This window comes from Oikopleura dioica, chromosome PAR (genome assembly GCF_907165135.1).
Source record: "Oikopleura dioica chromosome PAR, OKI2018_I68_1.0, whole genome shotgun sequence".
Classification (NCBI taxonomy): domain Eukaryota; kingdom Metazoa; phylum Chordata; class Appendicularia; order Copelata; family Oikopleuridae; genus Oikopleura; species Oikopleura dioica.
The window spans coordinates 16,298,163-16,312,866 of record NC_137293.1 but is presented as its reverse complement, the minus strand read 5'-3'; the positions used below and the strand labels follow the sequence as shown (position 1 = coordinate 16,312,866).

The window sequence follows — 14,704 nt, the reverse complement described above, 5'->3', positions numbered from 1 at the left end:
GAAAAGAGCGAACTGCCAAAGTCCGTCGAGTATTTACAGTATATTTCTGTATTCATTCTTTTGGTTCTCGACGGACTCCTGATTGCTGTGATTTTGATTGTTGAACGGGTGAAATTAATTGATGAGTATTAGCGGGTAAATATTAAGAACTTCCCGTTCAACAGCGAGTTTAGTTTCCCGTCTGAATATTGTAGTTGAGGAGGGATTAAGTATTGATGCTTCTGCTGACTTGGAGTCCAGCGCGGATTCCGCCGCAGCAGAAAGTGGTTTCGCACACGCTGTCTTCATGTTTTATCCACAGAGAGAAATTACAGAAACGTGCTTTCAATATATACCCCACAATGCCATCATAACAAAGTTTTTTTAAAACAAAATAGGGAATCCCAAAGTTCATCCCCTTTTTCTGAAAAGTGATTTTTGGAAAGAGTAAACGTAATAAGCCTGAGGCTACAAAATCCGGGCGTAGAGAGGGGTCACCATTCGAGCCATCCAATATCTCTAGAATCTGGGCTACTGTTAAAGGGGGGGGGGGTCCGGGGGGCGAAGTCCCCTGGTTTAGGCCTTAGGTGGGGGTCGTAGCCCCCTGGGTTAGGGTTAAGCGCACCTCGAACTATGTAAATGCAAATGACGTTAAAATAAGGACCTCCCAGAGCTATTTGCCAATTAAAATGGTGACCCTGAAATCTTAAATTGAAAACACAAATCAAGTTGGTCAAGAAACGACTGCTCATGAAGCCATTCCAGAAATAGAAAAAACAGTTGGTAAGCAAGCAATCTTCATTTAATTAGTTTTTAATTTCTCTATTATGAAACGGATTTTAGTTATCATACTTCTTGTATGTGTGGCGCTTGTATTTTTTATTCTCCTCGAAGTGGCAATTTGGGGATGTCGCCGAAGAAGAGATGCGAAGGCTTTGACAAATTACGATGTAAGCAAGTAACTGTACAGAAAAATAAATCAAGAGAAAAAAATCCTGCAACCCTCTCATGAGTATCTTTAAGGTTATTTCTTGACTTTTAAATATCCCTCTACTCAGATCATAGCTTATTGAGATTTCATTTTCAAAAATATTTTTCACGAAGGCAACCAGTTTTTATTTGATAAAAACAAATAATATTAAAACAGCAACAAGAAAATTCAGACGCAATAATCTGCTCTTGTTTGTAACAAGGGAGGGCCGAGGCTTTCAAAATCATGCCCGCCAATCACAACTGAATCAATTAAATCGTCGTTCATCATTTTGATTCTCTCCACGGGAAAAAGACCTTCTGAGTTTCGTTCGTAACCAGAGACAATAAAGATGTAATCGCCGATTTTTAATGATGAACCAACGTTAATATACTAAAATTGACTGGTTTACTTTCATGTATCACAGGAATTAAAAAACCTCCTTCAGATATCCAATAAGTTCCCATACTTCATCATTCAAAATCCAGATATCTTTAATAAAATCTCTTTCAGCTTCATCGTATCCACCCGCCATGATCATAGCACCACTTTCCAAGCCAGTTAAAGTATGAGAATGATAAATTCTCAAAAAATTATAGTTGAACACAATCAAATCGGGTTACTTAGGATGATTGACCAAGCTAGTCCAGCCTTCAGGTGAGTATGTTTCAACTTTTTGCCATCCGTCAATCAAGTATCCCCCGACTGTTGTTGGCTTTCCTTTATAGTATCCAAGATTTCCAAATCTATGACGAAATTGTGAGGAATGCGTTTTCGTTATAGTAATTGTATCAAAAATCTCGCAATTTTTCGACGTGGTGGTGTCAAAGCCAGGGTTCTAAATCAGAGCGAAAAATCAGAAGTCGAGTCGAGTCGAGTCGTAACGCCATCTGAAAATTCACTAGTCGAGTCGAGTCGACTTAATCGACTTATTAATCGAAAAGTCGAAAAAACTTGAAAAATATAAAAATTTTGTCGAAAATTATAAATTTAATCGAAAGTCGAAAGCGAAATCGTTAAGTGATTCTTTTTGACATTTTTGACTAGATTTTCGACTTGTTCGAGTAGATTTTTTGACTTACTCTGCAATATTGTTCTCGACTTTTTCGACTAGTCGACAATCGCCTCCCTAGGGACATTTTTAGGAGTGGTCGCCTCTCGCCCAGATTGCCTCTTGTCAAAGTCGCCTCCTGCCCAGATCGCTTCTTGCCCAACTTAGGCGGGAAGAGATCTTTGGCGAGAGGCGATATTAGATTATATTCATTTTAAACTAAGAAGGAATTATTCAAGTTTGGCGAGAGGCCATCTTGGGAAGAAGGCTTGGAACACTCCAAAATCACTTCATTTAGAATTCCCTATCATTACTTACACCCGTTCAGCAAGAACCTATCGTCGTAAAGCCTGAGCCATACTTATTAAACTCATTTGAAAGAAATAATTCGCTAGATGAGCCGGTACAGTAAGGAAATTTCGGAACTTTTGACGCTTAAGGTAGCAGGGCAAGTGATACATGAAAATGATAATGGTGTAATGAATCATTACTAATGATCTACATGTGAAGCTAAGTTCCACAAAAAAGAGGATTTCATGTATCGCATCCCCTGCTACTTCAACAAAGTTAAAAACGCTCAGAGCCGTTTGAAAATTACCTGGGCGAACTTACTATTGCTCTAGCGCCTAGGGGTTACATCGTAGCCCCAGACATCTGTATACGGATCGGTGGAGAATCTCTAGCTCCATGCCTGTATCATCTTAGATTTTCAAGATCTCAGAAATTTCGGATTTATGGCGATTTTTCATTTTTAAAAGGGCAACGTGTCCCTTATTCTACCTATCACAGCACTGTATTTGACGCATTTGCCCCGGTAAATTTGTAACGTCTCTCAGTGTCCAAACTTTGGTAATTATGGAACGTCAGTAGCTCGCGATGATGTCATAAGTAAGACCTTTTCTCCACAGTTCCAGCTCACCCTATGAAATTTTTAACCCCTATACGCGAAGCCGCATAAAGAACCCCTTTACCCGAAGTGTACAATTTTTGTCGATTTGACCTTTCTCTTGAGGTAATCTTCTGAAATTCTCTGATTATACAAAATCGATCATTTTCTTTCGAACTGCACTTTTAGATTTTTATTAACTTTTGATAAACCTGATACTGATTAACCTCTCGCCCAGGTCGCATTTCGCCGAACTTGGGGGGGAGGCGATCTTGGACCTTAGTCGAAACTTGACTAGTGGATTAAGAACCCTGGTCAAAGCATATCAGCGCTTAAACAGAAAGTTAAAATATAATTTTTAGCACTTTTAAAATTGACACCTCGTTGTCCATCATCAATATTAATAGCAGAAAACCCAAAAGCAAAGTCGTTCGTAAGTCGAGCGGGCATTAAAGATAGGCTACAATTATCGAGTCTAGAGATCTTAAAGAATTTGTATTATATTTGACATTCTTTTTAATAAATCTCTAACCATGAAAGGTCGTTCTCCCCCAATAATATAGAATTGTCCTTGAATGAAAGCAGATTTCGCATTATCTGCATAACCATTTGAATACTCAGAATCGATAGGTGCACTTTTTTGCGAAAGTCCATCACCAGAAAAAATATATGATTCACTTAGTGTCATCGCGAAGACAAGAATATAAATATTTTCCTTATTGAAAATTATTTTACCGTACTATAAATATTTTACCGGATCATTAGGATCGCCACAAATTGGATGTGCGCAGCCGAGGCACCCATTTGGACAGTTCGTCCCGCATGGACAGGATGATGTACAATCTGTATTATTAAGCACGAAAATTTACTATCTATTATACCTTCAAAATTTCGCTCACAGGAAGTTTCGCAAAGAGCATTCTCGCAGTTTTCCCTGCATTTGAGAAATTCGATTCTACATAGACTGTAGCACTCATTGAAAAGATTTTCATCACTAGATTTAAAATTTCATTTTCTCATCGACGAATTATATAAGAAATCGGCAAAAATTCACTTACACGCAGGTTTCCGCCAGCGGCACTGAAAAATTGAAAACTGAAAAATCTCTTCTCTGATTGTTTATAATCTCATCTTCAGGATTTAAAGACTCTTTGTACCGTTCTTTGGAACCCTTGCGAATTCTTGCCCTCAAATCTGCAGAAAGGACCGCCTTATAAAAAAATATGAACCAAATCAAAAACATTTTTCGGCCAAAATGACTTAGATGCGAATATGGAGCTGACTTTAAAGCCATCAAGCTAGGACGAATGCAAGGTGAATAAATATTACGCGAATTTTGAAGAATTGAAACGCTTAATATTTGGTCAAAACATAAAAACTGTACAGAGAAATGATAAAATATTGGTAGTTCGGTGGTAAAAGTCTCCAATTTGATCATTCCTCCATAACACGGTCAAGATCCCAGTCACATTTCTGGAAGGTCTCTAGCAGAGCCTAAAAAATAGTGAAGGGAAGCTAAAATTGTTATTTATTACGGATAAATTGGCTTGTTGGAAGAAACTTGCCGGCTCATCTTCGAGGTCGAGGAATTGCCTGATTGCGTTTACTCTTTCCATATCTCCGTTTGTAGCTGCATTTATCATTTCTAGCAGATCATCTGGGAGGTCGACATTTTCCAGTTCTTCGACTTGCTTCAGCTCGTTTTTGATCAAGATCAACTTCGACTCATCCGTGCCTGCCTCTTGTAAAGTGTTTCGAAAAAGGATGACTTCGGTGACTTACTTTTCTTGATCGAAAGACCGATCTTTTCGGCTCCACTGGCTGCAGGGCTATTTCCATGTCCTCGTCGGAATCATTCGAGGATTTTTGAGATGCGGCTTTTTCCGATTCTCTTGATGGCGGATTGAATAAGGGACTAAAAGGAGAATAAGGATGAGTCTTTTCTTGTTCTGAGAACTACTGATTTCTTTCAAACCTGTTTGAAATTGGAGGTTTTGATTTGACTTCTTCTTGTTTTCGATTTTCCACTGGTCTGGTTTCAGATACCGTCGATGGCGGAAGAAAAGTAGGAAGGGAAATTGCCGGGGCTGGGGCTTGTTGAATCGTCATTCCTTGCTGAGATGTCCTTCGAAAGGCCTTTTTCTTCCGAACGACTAGTCGCAGCTTGAAAGTCAAGTGCAAAAGCTGATCATCAAAGAAACACCCGATCCAAAGCAAGAAATCGCTGACGTCGCCCAGCAAGTTCAACTTCACTTCAGTCTTGTCGTCCAAATAGAACACGTCAAAAACCCCGCCAAAAATGTCGATTCTGAATTTCGCCCGAATCGCTGATCGGAGGTTTTCTTTGAAAGCGTCGCTGCTCATCGCACAAAATTTGACAAATTCGGCTGTAGAGTCATCGTCATCGTCGAAATATTCAACGATGGCGAGAAATTGCACTTCTCGTAGTTGTAATTCTCTGTTCATCTTTCTTTCTTTACGATTCTGGGCGTTAAAAAATGGAAGTTATCGATTGTTTTCAATTTTATGTTTACGCTCTGGTTCACTCAAGTAGATCTATCGATTGGCTCAGCGAACGTATGAGGAAAAATAAATAAAATTGATACGTTTGGAGGCACTCCCTTTTCTACCGAAGTCAATATTTGAAAAGGACTATCATTTCCTATAACTTATAGGCTATAGGAAACCTGAAGGCGAATCAGTACTGGGGGTGCCTCACTAGCCGACGATGATTTCAAAAACTTTTGTGTGGCCGGAAATCGTAAAAACTGCAAGTGCAGTTTTCTTCAGCTCTTCGAGACGAGTTGAATGATGGGTCTAACTCTGGATAACTCTAAGGATTTACCGGTTTACCGGCTGGTTACGGGAAAATACGTTGTCACCCGCCGTTTTTGTTCTAGAACTGATAAACAGATGATCGACCCCGGAAATTGTTCCTTATAGTCAGTTCTACTCTAGGCTAAAAGATGAGAGTCGTATCATAACTCCGAAGAGAGTTATCACTAAAAACAGTAAATTTTGCATAAATTTCGTTGTCGCTGCACGTTCCTGATTTCTAGTCCCATTTCCGCCAGAAATAGTATTTTAGTAATAACTCTCTTCGGAGTTATGATACGACTCTCATCTTTTAGCCTAGAGTAGAACTGACTATAAGGAACAATTTCCGGGGTCGATCATCTGTTTATCAGTTCTAGAACAAAAACGGCGGGTGACAACGTATTTTCCCGTAACCAGCCGGTAAACCGGTAAATCCTTAGAGTTATCCAGAGTTAGACCCATCATTCAACTCGTCTCGAAGAGCTGAAGAAAACTGCACTTGCAGTTTTTTACGATTTCCGGCCCCACAAAAGTTTTTTGAAATCATCCGTGTGTAAAAATGACTGTTTTGGGCATAAAAGTCTCCGTATTTTTGACCACTAAAATACCAGGTCTTTGAAAAATCCAATCCGAATCGAACCAAAATTGTCAGCACAACCAAACAGGCAAATATTTGCAGGAAGCGCATGCAGCAGCAGAATCACTCGCTCTTTTCTAACACAGTAAAATCTGTCGTTAGAGAAACGGTTTATTCTTTTAGCAAAAAGAATTTTTGATCGGCAATAATGATTCAGAGTCTGCTACGGTTACAAACGTTTTAGATTATTTAGGTTATTAGATTTGATTTTGTAACTTTTTGAAAGAAAGACGGAAGATATGCGAACATCGACGTTGCTCGATTCGAAACGAATCAAGGAGTGACGGAAGCTTTGGACACGGCGACAGGAGAGACGGTGATCGTCAAGGCAATTCTGCTTCAAAATGCAAGCCATTGGAAAAGCACCCAGCAAGAGGCGGCTACTCTGCGAGAGCTTGGTGAGTTAATCATTTACCCTTGCACGAATAAGGTAAATAGAGGCGGGCCGCAGCCTCAGGCGGCCGTAACTTAGGGCTTGAAGAATTGGGCCTTTTACCCTAACCCTAACCCTAAACTTAGGGAATTTTGGGCAAGCACCAAGCTATTAAATCGTTTATCCAAAGTTCTGTCTAGCGAATTTCATTAAAAAAATTTTAGATCACGCGAATGTGGTCCGATTTATCGACTTTCTCGATCGGCAAACACCGGACTGGGCTGAATTCGGAGCGATGAGTTTCATCATCATGGAACACTGCGCTGGCGGAAGCCTGGTCGACTGGATCGAGAAGATGAAGGGAACCGGGCGAAGAACAACGATGGACGAGGCGAGAATCATTGGCGCTCAGATCATTTCCGGTCTGAGCTACTGCCACGGCAAGAACAAGGTCCATCTGGACCTCAAACCCGCCAATATATTCATTTTTGGCGATAACATAACCGTAAGCAAACAGCTCAGAAAGCATAAAATATACAAATGTTCAGGTGAAGATCGGAGACTTTGGAAGCGCCCTAACAGTGCGATCGATCCAACAAACTATGACAACTACGAGTGGGGAAGGTATCAAGTCCACGCCTCTTTACGCTGCTCCAGGTAAGCTACTTGAAACGACTAAATATAACATTTTTTAGAAATCAACAGCCCGGACGAAACTGCGAAGAAACATCCTACATTGGATGTTTGGGGCTTTGCTCTGATTATTCAGGTTCTCATTCAAAAGATTTATTATCAAATAACACACTATTTGAAGGAAATCATAACACTGGAACATCCATTCGCTCGAATTGAGGGCCATCCTGCTCTGTTTCTTGAAATTCGTAAGTTTTCAGGAAAATTAAATTTTGAACAGTAACATTTTAGTGACGAATATTCAAACTGGCAAAAGAACATCGCTCTTTGAAATGCTCGGCGAAACGGACGAAGTTGAAGAGTTCGAAACTCTCATCGAAAAATGCACGAGAGTTGATCGAACAAGACGGCCGAGAAACGCGATTGAGCTACGAAATGAAGCTATCTTCGTTGATTTCTTGCAGCGGATCGAAAATGGCGACCGAGCGAGCAGCATCGTTCCTCCTCCCTTTCCAAACGAAAATGACGAGGTTGAACGACTCAAGGGAGAGATTGTGCAAAAAGACAGGATGATTCAAGAATTGCGGAGCCGACTTGACACTTTCAACGAAATCATGGAATATCGACTCAGAGAACAAGCAAAGAAAAAGGATGAACAAATCGCGCTGCAAAATCGAGTTAGTTTTTTAGCTTTTTCAATCGACTCTTCATCAACATGCTAAATTTGATTTTATGAAACTTATTAAAATTTTTAAGAAAAACGAGCAACAGAACGAAGAAAACGGAAATTTAAAGCGAGAACTGGCGAAAATGAAGAAATTGAATTCGGAGCTTGAGCAGAATTTTGAATATTCTAGGAAAATCATCGACGACCTCAAAATGGTGAGAAAAAGATCAATTCCCTTTTTTATTAGAAATTTAGCGAAACGAAGCTGAAATGAAAAAACGAGAAAATGAAATGCAAAAAGCAAAACGGGAAATTGAACGGCTCCACTCGATTTTGAAAGAAGAAAAGGAAAGAAATCGACGGGAAAATGAAAATCAGAAAAAGGAAATTGAGAGATTTGGGCGAGGATTGAAAGAACAGCGAAGAAACTATCAGCCGATTGCTGAAAATGAAGAAAAAGGGTTGAACCAAAAATGGCGAACTGGAGAAACTGAGGGAGGAGTTGGGCGCGATTGGTGGAGCGGGCGAGTTCTTTGGGGATGATAAAATGATTTCTTGTGGTGGAGTTAGAGATGGAATGAAAAAGAAGAATTGCGAAACGTGCTGAAGCTGTTGGCTCTTCGAGAAAAAAGATAAATCTCAAGGAAAGAGAGTTTTTAATTTTTTAAAGCGAAAAAGAATTTCGAAAAACTCTCCGACAAGTTTGATTGGTGTGTTAATTGGGAGGTCGCCGAAGCAGGATGGCACTTGCAATTCAAAACTGCTGTTCAATGGAATGGAGGAGATGGTCGGTACTATCACTTATCAATCTGGAAAAAGGTAGAAAATTAAAATTTCAATTTTTAAAAATTTATTTCAGAAGGCGGCGGAAGATTCAAAGCTGTCGCGCAAGAAATTAGTTATGAGACCGGAGAAGAGCGGAATCGACAAGAAATTGAAAGCGCGGCGGATGGAGAGCGACAAACTATCAAATACAAAATGGAAAGGTAGTATGATCTCAAAATTCGGCCAAATGCCGAATTTTCATATACTCATATTTTGAATGAATAATTCGGCCACTCTGGCCGAATTTTTCGACCGAAATTGAAGGATTTTTTGGATGAAAAATTCGGCCCCCAAGAGTAAAGGCCGCGCCCCTATAAAGCCACTCGTTTATTAAGAGTCTCCATTTTATCAGTAAAAAGTATCCAATCTAATGGTTCCTAACCTCGGGGCTCCGCCCCTTCGGTCCTAAGATGCCGGGGTCTAGTCTAGGGTTAGTTAGGGTTACCGAAGGCCTTTCCCCCTCGAGTAATTTGTTCCGTCATTTTTGCAGGTGCCCCCTAACCCTAACCTTTATTTTAGCGAATACTACGATCTTAATTTTCTTATCAAAAAAAGTCCTGGGGAACTGCAACTAGCTCTTACCGCGCAGAGTCTGCGCCACAGACCAGTTGCTATTAGAAAGAGGTCGACCGGAATTCTTGTGGTAATGATAAGTCCGGTTATTGTCCTAAAAAATCAAATTATCAGAATTGATAACAAGCATTCATAGCGATTGCGAAAGCCCTCAAAAAAGAAAAATGACTGTCCACGGAGAATTTCACTGGCCGAATTTTTCACCAAAATACTTTGTAGAATCCGCCCAATAATTCGGTCAATTTGGCCGAATTTTTCATTCAGAATTATTGAAAATATTGACGAATAATTCGGCTATAGGTGGCCGAATTTTGAGATAATACTACGAAGGGAAACTGCTTTTCGTGGTGTAAGATTTAATGTTTATTTTCTGTAAATAAAATTAAACTGGTTCGACTCATAAACTTCTGATCGGTTGGTCTTTTATAACAAAAATTTCGTCAAAACTAAATACTAAATAAAAACTAAATTTCAGCAAAAAATAATACAAATCTCCTGTTTCTTATGAAAATAAATATTTTCCTCGTTCCTTTGTAAAAAATAGAAAATCGAGTCCAGCTGACTATTTCGATCTGTTATCATGTGACTTGCAAAGCCAGGGACAGTTGATAAAACTCGGTCGACAAAAAAGTCCTTTGCGAGTTTCATTCAAAAAATTTGTGAACAAGAGAAACATGGCTAGCAGGTTTGATTTTAAACTCTTGATCAAGAGTTTGAGCTTATTTTTCAAGGTATGCGTCTCGTTATTACTCGTCCTCGGAAGACGAAGAAGAAGAAGTAGAAGTGGCTCAGGTTGAGAATCCTTACAACAGGTAAATTTTCTTTCAGTGCTTCAATCAGATTTTGGATTTTAAATTTTCAGAGAGCCGGTAATGGAGCCTCCACGAATCATCAGAAAACAAGCCACTGAAGATCGCGATTCCAGCGACGAGGAAAAGGAGGAAGAAGAAGAGGAAGACGAAAATTCAACTGAGTCACGAGGTCGCCAAATCCAACAAGAGCAAGAGGAAAAAGCAGAGGAAGAGGAGGATGAGAGCGAGGAAGACATCGCTCTGGACGAACTTGATGTAAATCCAGAGCCGCCAAAAGGACTCAATATTCCAACAATGGGGCGAGGAATGAGCAGAAGCATGTCTTCTCAATCCAACGTCAAATCTCAAGCGGTAAGCTTCACCAGACCCAGCAGCGTTTTAACCTTTCTCTTTTAGGGAATGGACATCTCGGACATAACAAGAAAAAAGGCCGAAAAGGATCTTTGCGATTTACAGGAAATGATCAACCGGCATTTCGAGCAGCGAAAACAGGAAGAAATTGAACTCAACAACCTAAAGTAAGACATTTTTAAATTCATCAGATGAAAACGAATGTAGGGAGCGAATTGAGAAACGGAAAGAAATGCGGGCAAAACAGCTGATTGAGCGGCAAAAGAAAGAAAAAGAACGTCAGGAGCGAGAAAAGGTACAACTTTGAGGGGAAAATGCAGGTGAAAAAAAATTCTTTCAGAACGAAAAAGAAGCGCGAGAGCGAGCAATCAGGGAAAAACACGAAGCCGAAGAAGCTCGCAAAAAGGAGCTCATGGCGTCAATGGCCATGCTCAACACTCACATGGATCGCAGACGCCAGGGCAAAAGGTAAGAAATCTAAGAAATCAACGAAGAGAACACTCTTCTTCTCAGAACAACTGCGCGCGATGCCAAGCGAAAAGCTCTGGCTGAGCGTCGAAAGCCGCTGAACATTGATCATTTGAACAAGGAAAAACTGATGGAAAAGTGCAAAGAGATGTACAACTGGTAAGAAATACCTCTTTTAAACAGCGATGATCGCATTTAGGGTCCGCCAGCTGGAGGAAGACCGCTACGACCTGACCGTCAAGGCGGAAAACGACAAGTACACTCTGAACACCCTGCGACACCGAGTCAACGATTTGATGATCAGCTCTGGAAAAGCAAAACACAGAGTTGGAAAGATCAAGATTCGATAATCTTGAATCATGATCGAAATAATCAACAAAATAAACTGTTTGCAATTACTTTTTAAAACTTTCAATTTTTACTACAAAATAAATGAAAAAAAAAAGAGTTGAACAAAGATGGTTCATTTTACAGCGAAGCAGTTGGAGCAGCTGATGCATCGGCTATTCCTGAATATTTTCCTTAGTTTTAGCTAGGCAACTTTTGTAGAAAACCTGAGTCAGGATCTGAAAGATCGCCAAAATTTGAAAATAGATCAAAATGACATCGACGCGAAGCCGCTTTGCGGCTTCGTTTTAAAAAAAAGCCGCTTTGCGGCTTTTCATTCAAGATCTTTCAGACCCTGACTCAGGTTCTCGACACAGGTTTACGAGCCAAGGAGAAGAGATCAAATATTCCGAGAATTATAAAAATTCGTACCTGAATAATTCAAAGGCAAAATAGCCTGATCAATGGATTTGGGATTATTTTCATTTCCAGGCTCTGGAGAAGAATTATTTCCCTGAAGGGCTGAAGTCTGAGAAATCGCCGGAAACAGGTGCGCCTGAGAGTTGTAGAAGGAATTTTGAATGGCCGAGGATACGGAGGGGAGATTGAAGTAGCTGCGGTTGTGCATTATCGGATTGCCAAAGAGGCCTGTCTGAATCAATTACTGTCAAGCAATTGCAGAAATACTTGAAAGAAGTTACCGAAAGCAGCGGGAGGGCGAAGGATGAGCGGGATGACAGCCACGGGTCAAGGGAACCAATGCTTAATTATTCAATTAGCCGTGGAGTTGATCAGCTTTACTGATTTTTATATAAAAAATCTATCTAATTTTGGGGTAGAGAACCTGAGTCAGGGTCTGCAATCTCTATACGGATCCTGACTCAGGTTTTCTTCTTAGGTTGGCGAGCCCAGTATTCAAGTTCAAGCAAGAGCACTAATTTCTAGCCACTTTGTGGTTTTGCCCGCTTTTTTACTCAGCATCAATAATGCGCAAGACAATTTATTTGCTAAAAATTTTGAAAAACTTGCAATTACCTGGATTTGGCCGAGTCTGGCGAAGAAGCCACTTCAGACGGATTAGTCAAGTCAACTTTTTCTTGTCTGCGCCATTTTGCTCGACGATTTTGGAACCAAACCTAAGTCTGATTCAGCTCTTTTATTGCGTATTCGAGTTTACCTGCACTCGTACTTCCGGTAGACTAATTTTACTAGCGAGTTCTTCTCGAGCGTAGACATCTGGGTAATGAGACTTTTCAAAAGCTCGTTCAAGCTCGTGAAGTTGGAAAGTTGTGAAAGTTGTGCGATTTCGACGGTGCTTTTTCTTCGGCTCTTCGGCAAGAATAAGTTGCTCCTCAGCTAAAATTTTTGAACTAGCAAAAATATGATAGAAATGAACTTACTTTTGCTTGGCTTGAGAAGAATGCTAGAAATAGAATGAGTCTTTTCCGTCTCGTCAAGAATCTCCTGAGTTTTCTCTTGTTCTGGAATCGTCTGCTGAGCCTATTAAAAATTTTAACCTGTTATTTGTTTCCATCACTTACCATTGTCGCAAAAATATCGGCGTATTAAAATGATAATGTCGGAATAAAATCATCAATTCACGCCTTATAAAGGTGGGCGCTCACCCCTCGGGCGAGAACAGAACAGCGCCACCAGAGAGGGGACTCGGCGAATAACATTCCGATAAGCCGGGATTAACGAAAAACACTCTCACAAAGAAAATACAACTTATTATCAGCAATAGTGAAATTCGGATCTGAAGAGGCACTTAGTAAATGGGGGGGGTTAGGGTTAGGGTTAGAGCAGGATTAGATCTAGGGTTAGGGTTAGGGTTCCTCAAGGATGTCCCCTATATAAAGGATTTTCTATTCTTCCAGAGGGGACCCTTTTAACGGATCATTCAGCTCTAGGCTCTTTACTTAAAAATAGGTGATATCCTTTTTTTAATTTTATAGACATCAAATGAAGGGAGCTCTATTAAAATCGCTGGCATTGTGTCACGAGACAAGAATGTAGTAAGTCTTACATTGCAAGACAGCGGCTATTGTTGGTGCAAGTTAAAATCAATTGCTAAAGCGCGATATCCGAGATTATTGAATTCATTTTGTCTAATTCGCTGCTGCTCCGGGATAAGCGCTCAAATAAACTCAAAAATAAAATCATTTAATTTCTCAAATGACCTCAAACCCAAATCCGATTCATTTACCATCAATCCATTAGTATGAAATTAAACAATCTACATAGATGAAATAATAGAGGATCAGCCAAGGAATTACTATCCACAGAAGCAGTTTTCATTTATTCTTGCTTCTTCTGTATTTGACGAGTGGAAATATGGGTTAACCATTTTAACGGACGACTTTCTTAAGGATGGGGACACCTAAGAGGATTTTCCGGGGGGTACTGAATTGTGCCGCCCTGCGCCGCCCAGCGCCGCCTGGTCCGGAACCAATCGACCAAAGGCGGCGCAGGGCGGCACAATTCAGTACCCCCGGAAAAATCCTCTTTGATGTCCCCATCCTTAAGAAATTCGTCCGTTAAAATGGCTACCCTTATTAAAAAAACTTCCAAAAAGAGTGATTCGTGCTAATTGCATCAAACCTCGTGGATCAGCTTTAATCATTTAATTTAACCCCGAGTGACAGAAGATCCTCTTACTTCAAATTCAACCATTAGCAAATAATTCGATTCCCAGATTGAATTTATTAAACTCAACGGCTCGCCGAAAATGTGTCAGCGCGCGGTCAAAAGTCGAATTGTGGTAATTAAAAGCGCACTAATGCACGACAGTATTGATACTGTGCTTCGAAGAAAGAAGCGAAAGCATTTGGAGAGGAAAGCTTTGGTGCGTGGAGAATCTTGTGTAGACAACCTGAGACAGGCTATGAAGAGCTAAAATGAAAAGCCGTTTCTTGAAAACGAAGCCGCAAAGCCAATATTTTAAAATACATAAGAGTGACTGTGTTGCAAAGCCGCTTTGCGGCTTCCTTTTCAAAAAAAGCCGCTACGCGGCTTTTCATTTTAGATCTTCAAGGCCTGACTCAGGTTTTCTACACAGGTTGCCAAGCCCACTAGGAAAGACATTAGCAATCAAGACTTTTATACGAAGCCGAACCGTCAAATCTGAAGAAGCAAAACTTTATTCGATAAGTGCCAATAAAATATTGACAGTAAAACTCGCCGCTTCTTCTAAACACAACAATTGCTCATCAATTTGAAAAGTAATCGACAGCTTTATTGGACTTTATATAAATAATCTACTCCACTTTGGCAGATAATTTAATATGCATATACTTTGATTGCATCTCCGCCGCTCGTTATTGACAGTTTAGCCA

General features: G+C 40.2%; 4 protein-coding genes and 1 long non-coding RNA gene across 5 annotated transcripts; 2 read left to right on the top strand and 3 right to left on the bottom strand.

Moving 5' to 3' along the window:
* Positions 1-1,138: 1,138 nt before the first annotated feature.
* Positions 1,139-1,774, bottom strand: LOC145702126 (uncharacterized). The gene is made up of 3 exons (XM_081779335.1): positions 1,573-1,774; positions 1,389-1,533; positions 1,139-1,342 (listed from the first exon to the last, which is right to left on the bottom strand). The coding sequence occupies exons 2-3, from the start codon at positions 1,488-1,490 to the stop codon at positions 1,139-1,141; spliced, it is 306 nt and encodes a 101-aa protein (XP_081635461.1). The 5' UTR covers positions 1,491-1,533; positions 1,573-1,774.
* Positions 1,775-3,435: 1,661 nt separating this feature from the next.
* Positions 3,436-3,880, bottom strand: LOC145705497 (uncharacterized). The gene is made up of 3 exons (XR_014134596.1): positions 3,768-3,880; positions 3,641-3,729; positions 3,436-3,601 (listed from the first exon to the last, which is right to left on the bottom strand). It is a non-coding gene; the product is annotated as an uncharacterized LOC145705497 (long non-coding RNA).
* Positions 3,881-4,249: 369 nt separating this feature from the next.
* LOC145704216 (uncharacterized) lies at positions 4,250-5,444 on the bottom strand. The gene is made up of 4 exons (XM_081781661.1): positions 4,862-5,444; positions 4,669-4,801; positions 4,422-4,627; positions 4,250-4,380 (listed from the first exon to the last, which is right to left on the bottom strand). The coding sequence occupies exons 1-3, from the start codon at positions 5,350-5,352 to the stop codon at positions 4,601-4,603; spliced, it is 651 nt and encodes a 216-aa protein (XP_081637787.1). The 5' UTR covers positions 5,353-5,444; the 3' UTR covers positions 4,250-4,380; positions 4,422-4,600.
* Positions 5,445-6,360: 916 nt separating this feature from the next.
* On the top strand, positions 6,361-9,858 carry LOC145703566 (uncharacterized). The gene is made up of 9 exons (XM_081780942.1): positions 6,361-6,738; positions 6,938-7,218; positions 7,262-7,370; positions 7,409-7,482; positions 7,528-7,594; positions 7,638-8,023; positions 8,103-8,228; positions 8,269-8,999; positions 9,742-9,858. Exons 2-8 carry the CDS (start codon positions 7,009-7,011, stop codon positions 8,554-8,556), a joined length of 1,260 nt encoding a protein of 419 aa, XP_081637068.1. The 5' UTR covers positions 6,361-6,738; positions 6,938-7,008; the 3' UTR covers positions 8,557-8,999; positions 9,742-9,858.
* Positions 9,859-9,981: 123 nt separating this feature from the next.
* LOC145702180 (troponin T, fast skeletal muscle isoforms-like) lies at positions 9,982-11,475 on the top strand. The gene is made up of 8 exons (XM_081779392.1): positions 9,982-10,096; positions 10,143-10,223; positions 10,274-10,574; positions 10,620-10,741; positions 10,782-10,869; positions 10,915-11,042; positions 11,088-11,201; positions 11,242-11,475. The coding sequence occupies exons 1-8, from the start codon at positions 10,086-10,088 to the stop codon at positions 11,390-11,392; spliced, it is 996 nt and encodes a 331-aa protein (XP_081635518.1). The 5' UTR covers positions 9,982-10,085; the 3' UTR covers positions 11,393-11,475.
* Positions 11,476-14,704: the final 3,229 nt, after the last annotated feature.